Source organism: Liolophura sinensis, chromosome 1, assembly GCF_032854445.1.
Source record: "Liolophura sinensis isolate JHLJ2023 chromosome 1, CUHK_Ljap_v2, whole genome shotgun sequence".
NCBI lineage: Eukaryota > Metazoa > Mollusca > Polyplacophora > Chitonida > Chitonidae > Liolophura > Liolophura sinensis.
Window position 1 is genome coordinate 27,138,534 of NC_088295.1, and position 11,198 is coordinate 27,149,731.

General features: G+C 38.3%; 1 protein-coding gene across 1 annotated transcript; it reads left to right on the forward strand.

Moving 5' to 3' along the window:
• Positions 1-3,257: 3,257 nt before the first annotated feature.
• On the forward strand, positions 3,258-8,775 carry LOC135475537 (QRFP-like peptide receptor). The gene is made up of 5 exons (XM_064755463.1): positions 3,258-4,521; positions 5,422-5,855; positions 6,695-6,793; positions 7,183-7,348; positions 7,783-8,775. The coding sequence occupies exons 1-5, from the start codon at positions 4,122-4,124 to the stop codon at positions 7,842-7,844; spliced, it is 1,161 nt and encodes a 386-aa protein (XP_064611533.1). The 5' UTR covers positions 3,258-4,121; the 3' UTR covers positions 7,845-8,775.
• The last annotated feature ends 2,423 nt before the right edge of the window (positions 8,776-11,198 follow it).

The window sequence follows — 11,198 nt, forward strand, 5'->3', positions numbered from 1 at the left end:
CTTTTTACATTGTTTCTATGCAAGTATAGGATTCCTCTTCTTTGATCTGGCAGCACTGTCTCTAAGTTCTCAAATTCTTGACAAGAGAACACTGATATTTCTGTAAGATCTGTAAATATAGGTATTATTTTAGATAGGAAGATGTTCCTGTTATGCAAAATCCTTTCAAACTTGCCATAAAACATTCGTGAAGAAATTAGGCATTAGTAGCATTATTCTTTTGAATTGTTTTAACATTGTGAAATATTGCATTGCTACTAAAATGTTAAAATACCCTTTGACTCACGTGACATTGAGCTGTTCTTTTATTATTCCACGATATTGTGTGTCAGCTAAGTGCATATTTATTCAGATATTTGTCACGTGTGTAGATTTTCCATCATCACAGCTGATCTTCACATATTATTGGTATTGCCATGTGTCATTTGTTTGTTATGTTGAAGCTATACTCTGTGTATGAAAGTTAATCTGTGGTTTAGGTTTTAAACCTGAATCACAAATTAACTTTTATAAGTCTTACTACATGTACATTGATGCATCTGTACCACTCAAACTCAATATTCATTCGACCCAGTGCCAAATCATATAGAGGCCTTTGTCATGCAAATTTACATGAAAGTTTCTTATAAGATGAAGATATACATCTATGTGGTGAGGGTTCAATCCCAACCATGGACAGGGAATTAGTAGATCTCCCGCTTTCAACGTTTGTGGGGCCTTGTTAAGCATCAGCAGTCACTGGAACTCTATGGACAATCTTAGCAGTTCTGTATAGACATTGTTTAATTTATTTTATTAGACTTAGTCTCCAAGTAAAATTTATTTACTCTGATAACATTTAAATAAACAGAGCCACAAGCTTTGCTGCTATATTTGAAATCTGAACATTTTATTTTTTTACAGTTTTTCTTAATTATTTAGAAGAAAGTATTGGTGCATAGATTTCAGGAATTTTTAAAGCACATACTTGCGCACAGTTTTGTTGTCTAATGTTATCTTATGTACTCCCTTCCAAAGAATTGTTTTTATATGATAACAAGGCAGCTGTGTGATCAGGTATGTATATTGCAGTGTATCTTTCTTTTAATAGCATCTCAAGAAAACCAGATGTAAATTTTTTTCGGGGTTTATATATGTATCTAAAGCCTAGCAATTCTGTGTAAGATATGATATAGTTTATGCATTATAGCATGTCAATTTTTTATTTGAATTACATGTATATTTAGTGAATTTGCATTCCACAGTACAACCCAAACAATGTGAAAATGATTTGTACACATATTCATGTAAGATCATATTTTGAAGCAGTCTATATTTTTATACATTCATTGAGTGATTAATTGTATATGATTTTCAGATTATAGAATCTTGTATGTCAAACTGTAGATTAGCAGTGAAATCAAAAATTGGCCTTTGACATAATACCTGTAATATTTTTCTTTTTTTCGCATTATTTTATTAGTATTGAAGAGCAAAATAATTGATTTACAAATTTTTGTATGTAAAAACAACTAATTTTATATATAAACCTTGTTTGTTTTATGCTAATCAATTGCATATGTTATAAGGCAATTGCTTTTTTACACCAAGACATTAAATACAAACCACAAAGAAACCCCAATATGTCAGCCAGTAACTCGCATTTCACCTCTCATGCTTTGGATGGGAGACAACATTGCCAAGATAAGCTTCGTGCTTGTTAACAGAATTTGACATATGTCAACAAAATATGATATATATGTTTGGATATCTATGTTTGTTGTGTTCCCTGAGTAAATACAACCCCAGGTGTGATACTGATTTGCTCAATTTATGTCATTTAAACAGATCAAAAAAAAAGAATATAATAAATGCATGTATGATATTCTGTTTTCTAACTTAAAACATTTGTTCTGTATTCAAGGATTGTGTTACTTTGTCATTGTCACTTCTGGCTTGAAACATTTCTTCTGTATTCATGCATTCTGTTGCTTTGTTATGGTCACTTCTGACTTGAAAAATTTGTTTTGTATTCACATATTCTGTTACTTTGTCATGATCACCTCTGACCTAAAACATTTGGTCTGTATTCACACATTCTGTTACTTTGTCATGGTCATGTCTGACTTGAAACATTTGTTCTGTATTCACACATTCATTTACTTTGTCATGGTCACTTCTGACTTGAAACATTTGTTCTGTATTCACATGTTCTGCTAGTCAAGGTCACTTCTGACCTGAAACATTTGTTTTGTATTCACACATTTTGTTACTTTGTCATGGTCACTTCTGACCTAAAACATTTGTTCTGTATTCACACATTCTGTTACTTTCTTACACTCACTTGTCGTTTAGTCCAGGAGATAGCAGATGAATCATGTTGTTATTCAACGTTCCCATGCTCCTAATTTTCTCAGGGTCCTGGTCGCAAGACAGTGTCGACTACAGTCTTTTTTCTTTATCTACTCTGACCAATACTTTCATCCAAAATGAGTATTTTAAAGACAAACAATAGTCATATAGTACTACTTTAGGTAATGAAGTTTTACATTTTCCAGGAAAATGTCACCCACCCTTCCTGGCAAAGCTGAAAACACCTCAAATATGAATCAAATATCAAATAAACATCAAATATGAATATAACTCTCAGAATAAAAATTGACTTACTCATGCGTGGGGAAATTTCCAAGTCAAGGAGGAGATTTCCAAGTAATTAAGAGTTCAGCATAGCCAATATCTTCGCTCTACAAGCATTCAGTGATGCATCTGTTGGCCTTCAAACTTGTCTTGGTCTTTCTCGTCGGTAGGTGAGCTCCACTAAGCATCTGGAAGAAAATACTGATTTAGTAACTTTTATCTGTCATAGGCTACTGCTTAGACCATTATACAGAAAATACCTTCGACGTCAGAGAGCTAGAGTAAATGTTACGTCAACTTGCCCTCGATAATGGAGACGTTCTGAAATTGTGTCAAGATGAAGTTTCACTGGGTTGAAAAAAAAAATCTCAAAAAATATTTAACGACGGTTTAAGATACTTTGAATGGTAGTTTTTCAGTGGACATAAATATTAGTCAGGTGCTGTCTTTCACTTTAAATCGAGTTGCCATCGTATAAGTGAAAAATTCCGGAATGGGACATCAAACAGCAACCAAATATGTCCAATGAATACTATTAGCTCAAGCCTACCCATTTCTGTTTGTAAAACAAGCTCTCGGTGTGATTGTCATTTACTATCTTCCTGTGTGATTGAGGAGATGGCAACTGTCGAACTCGTACACTGCTCTGTCTACATAAAACCGCGTAGAGACGTAATGGTGGTTTATCAACATGATACAAGGCAACAGATAGCACGACTGAAACAAGATAAGCCGTTACCTGTGCAGGTGTTGTATTCCCCACTAATCTATGTCCACAGGTAGGCCTACGTCTGGATATGAACACGTGTAGAAACCAAACACGTGCTTCGTGCAGTTTAATCTTAGTTATTTGGTGCTATAGCTCCCTCTCCAGTTTTAGTGACATTTGGTCTTCTTTGTTTTCATTTTACAAGACTACTTGGTATGTCATTATTGGAATTTGAGGAACTTTGATTCATTACTGAAGGACGGCACGTGGCAATGGACCAACAGTATTTCTTAGACGTTTTAACCTCATGAACGTGGTTTAAGCCCGTGACACTTAACCCAGTTCAAGGTAACTTTTGTACCAGGTATTTCTCGACGCTTGACTTGGATGGGTTTCGGTGAACTGTATTTTTCTTGTGTAGCGGTATTGCTCTATACATGTAATAAAACCCGCCAGGGAGGAGACATAAAGTCAGCCACGCTATTTGACATGCCGTCAAGGACCGGTATGGTTGTAACTCATCGTTGACACAATTCCTGCTATTAGACCGTTATGTCGTCTGAGACTCTGCTGTTCGAAGAATTTTATACCCGTTTCGAAGGGTTTTTTTGTACCATTTGTTTGCATTGCCAAAGTTCCTGACTGTATAACCCTTTGCTCTGGACATCTGGACGCCGTTTCATGGCAAAACACTTAATAGGCCTAATATATACACTGTTACAATGAAATACTACTGGACGATTGAAATAAGTTCTATCTTTATGGATGGCACAGTGACATTCTAAGGGATTTCACCATGGAAGGGACGTCCAATTTTGGTCCGCCAAATATAACTTCCAATGGATCAAGTAAATGTGTTCCGGGAAGTTTTGTGGAAGTCATACCCATTGACCCCCGAATCGTGGAGAACCAGACTACCTCGTCCGCAGGTACTGTGTATCCAGACTGGGAACGTGCAATGAAAATCACATTTTATACATTCTCCTTCATCATGGCCGTATGCGGGAACAGCATGGTGATACTGACCATACTTCTGAACAAGAAAATGAAGACAACTACGAATTGTCTCATCCTGAATTTGGCTGTCTCGGATCTCCTTATTGGACTACTGTGTATGTGGGTTCATCTTGGAAGCCAGATAGAACCTGAATGGCCGTTTGGATCGGTTGTTTGCAAAATGAAACATTTCGTTCAGGGTAAGCATTGATTTATTTGTTCACGGTTGGTTTTGACGACAGTATTGAGGAACTTTTTGCTAATACGATGGCGGTCAGGTTTACGATATGGACAACACGTGATAAACCACCGCTCTTTGTCATTTACCTGACCTTCCTACTTAACGCCAACGAATCAAAGAGGGCTGGTTTCCAATATTCAATGGGCAGTGACTGGGGGAGCTTTGAACCGAAGTCATCGGTTCCATATAGCTCTGACAACATAGCCATATTCATGGTAAACAACTAACCTATTGCTCTTTGTCGAACTGCCTCTCTTTGCATGGATCCATACAAATTTCCTACGTTATATTCTTTCTTTTTGTAGCTCGTGTTGAACGTTATATTGGAAATTAATCTTTGCAATTATTGACACATAACGTGCACTATATGGCATACGAATGTCTTTTTGAATGAAAGATTTTATTTTTTACTTCTTTGAAATGTGTATAAGCACCCGAATGAGGATTGGTTTAGGGTACATGTCTGCTTGGAAGTAAATACTCATTGATTCTGACATTCTAGCATTTATTGTGCGTCTTGATTATTTGTTGTTGAATCGGTTAACCAAGACCATCGGTACCAAAGGTGTGTCCAACTCTGATTCATTTCTTTGTCTAATGTCATTTCCGAATAAACTCGGGCTCTGTGTTATGCATGATGTATTCCTTACAGTCCTTTTCTTTCTGGGCGTATTGATGTACTGTTATCGCTATATTCAAACATGAAAACTAAGTTAGGCTAAATTGCTTTGCCACACACCTGAAGCAACATTGATGTTGCTTTGCGGTATAATTTTAATTTGTCTGTGGTAATTGTGTGTATCTGTTATGTATTGCAAGTACGTCCTTTTATACTCAAACCGTGACTGTTTGGTTATAGTGATCGTGGTTACCTCAAGCACCCTAACGTTGATGGTCATCTCAGCTGACCGACTGGTAGCCATTGTCTTCCCATTACGCAGCCGACTTTCCCCACTGTTAACTGGGATGGCCATAGGCCTGACCTGGCTGATCTCAATAGGAACGGCCTTGCCCCAACTCATCGTCATGGAGCAGAAAGAACTGTTCTGGAAAAATCGTCATGAAGTTTGGTGTGAAGAATCGTGGCCTCGAGTTTACGTCAACGAAGACTGTGACGTCACCGAGCCTGGCAGGAAGGTGTATTACACTGTCTACGTCGTGGTCATTTACTTCCTGTCTGTCGTCTTCATGGTGGCTGCTTATACTTTAATAATGGTTACCATAGTTACCAGGAAGCTTCCAGGCACAGTCACAGACTCCATTGTCGCTGCCCAGGATAAATCCAAGAGGAAGGTTTGTTTGTCTTCTACATACACCAAATGGAAATTTCTACATGCCTACCGGTGGAATGCTCATATGTTATCCGAGTATTGGTGAACCAAGATCAAATGATCAGATGATCAAAATCAGATAATACAAGACATCGATGACTTCCCTCGCTGGCTCAGATGGTTAAAACGCTATCTCGCTGCGTTCACCTAGCCCTAGGTTAGTGAGGTTGCAAGTTCGAATCCACCTCTGTTCTGAGTTGCGTCTTTAGGTTGGAGAGTTTGTCAGGTACAGGTTATCGAATGCTGCTGGTTTATACTCAAGGCAATCTGGTTTCTTCCACCTATAAACCTGACAAATGATGAATTACAATCAAATTCTTGGCTACATTTATTTATTGATTTGATTGTTTTTTTTTTACGCCGAACTCAAGAATATTTCCCTTTTACGACGGCGGCTAGCATTATGGTGGGTTGAAATGGGGCAGAGCCCGGGAAAAACCCACGACCAGCTGCAAGTAGCTGACAGACGTTGACGACACCACCATGAGCTTGACTTCAACTTACAGCATTGGTGAGAGGCTTCTGCGTAATTGTGCCCCGCTGGCATGCTAACCCCGGTCGGCCATGGAGGTTCCCTCTTTACTGCAACGTGAAATACGGATCAAATAAATAAATATTCTTTGATGTATCTCGGGGAAAGTTCTAAGCTTAGCTATACGGTATTGTGTAGATTTTGACAGTGAACTATGGTATATTTTATTTTACAAATGCATTAATAACAGAAAAGGGTTGACGGTTGGTATACGAATGTCTGTTTGGACGCATAGATTAGACAGTTTGTAATTTGCTATTTTCGTGTAGGTTGTTCGAATGCTGATGGCGGTCGTGGTCACGTTTATAGTGTGCTGGACTCCGCAACAGTTACTCCTCTTGTGGCAAGTATACAGGGTGCCAGGGGAGGTAAATATGATATTACTTTTTAGGCCTACACCAAACCCTTTCCGCAAAGCAAATACCCACATGTAGTGCATACGAGCTTAAAATATGACAAAAATCAAGTGCTATTGTCACTTGACTTGATCTTGACTACATAGAGAGTGACCTTGTCACTTAAGTAGCCATGATTTACCAGTTACGTCAGCCCAGATTTGCTCTACTTTCTGTGTTGATGATTTATTTGGCTAGCTTTTTTTTGTAACCATACCAAAGATAATGTTAAGTAATGGAATTCATATGGATGCAGGCGAAGTTGACCAAAACACTTTGTGCCTTGTTTCGTTTTCACCACGCTATGGATAAAAAGTCATCATGATCATTCACTATTTTTTTTTCTTTTCTTTCTTGTTCAGTATCCACATTATATAGACGGGCTGAAGTACGCTGCTCTCTATATAGCTTACTCCAACAGTTCCATCAATCCACTGTTATATGGCGGACTGAATGAGCACTTTCGCCGGAGCTTCATGCACATCTGTCAATGTACTCGGCTTCGGAATAGGAATAGAGTTGCCCCGGGTAAGACAATCGATCTACAAACCATACGACCACCCATAGCACATTCAAACCATATTACACTGAATAAAGTAGATAAAGTAGAATAAAGAATATCCATAATATGATATACTACAGCATAGTTAGTAAAACTAAATCCAGAAGAGCGACGAAATCCGGGCGCTTGTCAATTTTACCGACGTAGGCTTTTATTTTAACTGTTGATGTAAATGACTAAATAGTAACAACTTACAAAACACCAAACACCATGGCTTAATCAGAATAAGGTTAAAAACGGGTGATGTTAATAGCAATTTATTAGATATTACTCAAATGTCGTCAGATTTAACAAACAAAAGCATGACACGTGCAACTTTTTACCTTTTCAAAGTTTTCATCCTTGATTTGTCTTTAAACACGACCCTATGGTGATGAGGAATTTCTCACACTTCCCACAGAAAGCATTCCGGGGGTAGTGGAGACACACGCAGAAACCGATCACGTCCAGACAAACCTGTGATCTACAAACCGTTTTGGAAGGCCAATTTGAGACTTTTCGAAATGTGAACAAGGCGCCTTAATACATAATCCAGATGACCGAGGACAGAAATTTAAGGACATGGGATCAGCTTACTTATATAAAACAAGGACTTTTGAGTCTCATTTTACACACGTGGCACGTGTTATATGAAGCACCGCTAGGGATCGGGTCGTGGTTACGGTGCCTACCTTTCAATCGCTACGACGCACGAGGTTAAGGTTTAAAACCAGCCTTGGACAGGTTAAAGATTCAAATTCAACCGCTGTGACTGCTGGTCGGACCTGTGGTCGACAAACCTCGTGTGGCCGTTTGTGCAGTTAAATGTTCGTTGAAGACAACTTGTCTTTCACATAACAAGTGGATTATGCTATGTTAAGCATCGTTGAAATGATCGGTGGAGTCGCAAAAGTGCGCTATGTATTCTATCTAACATCCTTGACATAGGAAACAGGTTTAACGGAATGCCCTTGCGATACGACGGGACATTGAAAGTAAAATCAGTGTTGCGACGACAGTGTGGTAGTTGGCCAATGGTCACACGTAACCGATAAAATCCGGCATCTTGTTAGTTTACCTCAGAGTTTTAATCCAGCTGTTCATACCATATAGGCCAATGCTTAAATAAAAGCAACTTAAATGTATCCATCAAACTGTGGGGGCTTATGTAGAATGCAATAACTGTTCCGGGCAATGACTATTTTACCCACAAAACGTCATTGCAAAGGCAATAAACAGTAGGCTACAAGACCCGAATTGCTCTGGACGGGAAACGTACAAAATCAGGTAAAGGAAAAAGGCAGTCATGTTATTTGCTATTTATGTGACGTCACTGATCTGGAATTCCTCAAAATGCCGAGCTCTCGTCATAAGCAATCACGTGATTATCTCAACAATAAACCAGGAGTTAGGAACATGCGAAACTCTGTTGATATTGATCTAGTCACTCAATTAAGATCTTTTATAGCTTAAATGATGGTTAATTCCTGGACGAAGGAACTTGTGCGTGAAATCGTCCAACGTTCGTATACTACGTAAGCCATCAAGTGTATAATCCTAAACCGATTTCCCAAACCTATATATATTTTCCCTGAGGAATACATTGTATGTAAGAAATAATTATATAAATAGTAAGTAAAGGTGGCAACATATATAAGAGAGAAGAAAATGAAACACTTTTGAAAATGAAGGATTCTTTTAAGTGTGGTTTGCCCTCCATAAGACCCAAGGATGTCCCAGATCCAACAATTTGGCAATGAGGCATATTCAAAAGCGGTGTCAGCATAAAGCACTGCTGAACCCGACTGGGATGTACTTGTGACGGTCCATGTTATAGGAATCTAAACGCCGTTGCTGATACAGATCTCTAGCTAAGTTTACTTACTGTTCAGGCCTATTCCCAGTACACATATTGTACCGGAGAATGTGTTAGGAAGGACAAACTTACGTTTTTGCAAGTGACTGGTAAACATTTCTTACTGCTGGCATGGGTAGTATACAACTAACTAGTAAATGTTGGTATTACTTTCATGGGTAGTTTACAGCCAATGTGAACAGTTGTATTACTTATACAACCTACATTAACATTTGTATTGCTTACATGGGTCGTTTGCAACTGACTGGTAAACATTTTTACCGCTGGCATAGGCTGGCATGGGCGGTATTCAGCTTGTTAGTAAAATCATTTCTTATTGCTGGCATGGGCGGTATGCAGTTTATTGGTAAAATCATTACATATTGCTCGCATGGGTCATATGCAGCTTGTTGGTAAAACCATTTCTTATTGCTGGCATGTGGTATGCAGTTTATTGGTAAAATCATAGCATATTTGCTCGCATGGGTCGTATGCAGCTTGTTGGTAAAATCATTTCTTATTGCTGGCATGGGTGGTATGCAATTTATTGGTAGAATCATTACATATTGCTCGCATGGGTCGTATGCAGCTTGTTGGTAAAATCATTTCTTATTGCTGGCATGGGTTGTATGCAGTTTATTGGTAAAATCATAACATATTTGCTCGCATGGGTCGTATGCAGCTTGCTGGTAAAATCATTTCTCATTGCTGGCATGGATCGTATGCTGCTTGTTGGTAAAATTATTTCTCATTGCTGGCATGGGTCCTGTGCAGCTTGTTGGTAACACCATTACTTATTGCTGACATTGGTCGTATGCAGTATGTATATCGTATGTCGAGAGGTAGAGCAGTATATTTGTTGCGCAGGTTAATCTATAGAAATGTGAATTGAAGGCAGGTATTATACCTTTGTGTGTTGAGATTTAGAACCGTTACCGTTGGGCAAATGAGGAATACTTTTTTCATTAAGAGACCATTTTCTCTGATTCCGTGAACTAGTAAATATGAATAGTCTTAAACCTAACCTTTTTATTTCTTTTTGCGGGAATCAGACAAAGGTATTTGAGATAATTTAATCCATCGTAATGGCTCAGTGCTTAATAGAAGAATGTATTGTTTTTTAAACATAGTATAGGGTTGTCCAGGCTGTTCAGTGAGAATTTCCAAGGCCATTCACGGGAGACAACTTCTGAAGGAAAACTGTCGGAACCACAGTTCGGCAAAACCTGAAGTGCAGAACTTTGCAACACTTCAAAACGGTGTCAGTTCTGTACAGTTGACAGAAATCACACGCCCACGGTTCAGTCAACGACAAACCACAAAGCTTCATAATAAGTGTTCTATGCATTCAGAGGTATCAGGTATACAAGGTTTGGTAATAGTTGGACAAACCGTCTAGAAACCACAGAAAGCGAATCAATGAATTGTAACCAGAATATATTTGTGATCCGTTGGCGATATTTCCCACCTGCTTTAGATTTGTCTCTTGGTGTGTTTAATTATATACGACGTATCGCCAGCCAACCTTACACAATCTCAGATCAGTCATCATCGAGTACATCTGCACATGCTTTAACGAAGGCGATCCTAGCCGACGAATCTGAAAAATACAGAAGTTGTTCCCCTTTACCTGATTGAACTCTTGCTGTCGGCTTTTATCTCAGATATATAGCTTTGCTGAGAGATACTTCTGAATATATAAGTAACAACTTTGTCTTTCAATAATAGCCTAACGTTTTCCCAAGGAAAATTATTGTTCCATACCAAGATGTCCGTGCATATATAGACTTTACATTGTTTCAAGATAATATAAGATATAATAAGACAGCAATTCAAAATCTATAAACAATCCACTGAGTGGTGGTCAATAAATGTCAGGTAAGTTGAACTTAATAGTCATTAATTTACCCTCCAGTTGCTCCCCATGCCACACTCTGTAAGTTTAACTGTATTCTGTATCCTACACTGTATGCCAAGTCATT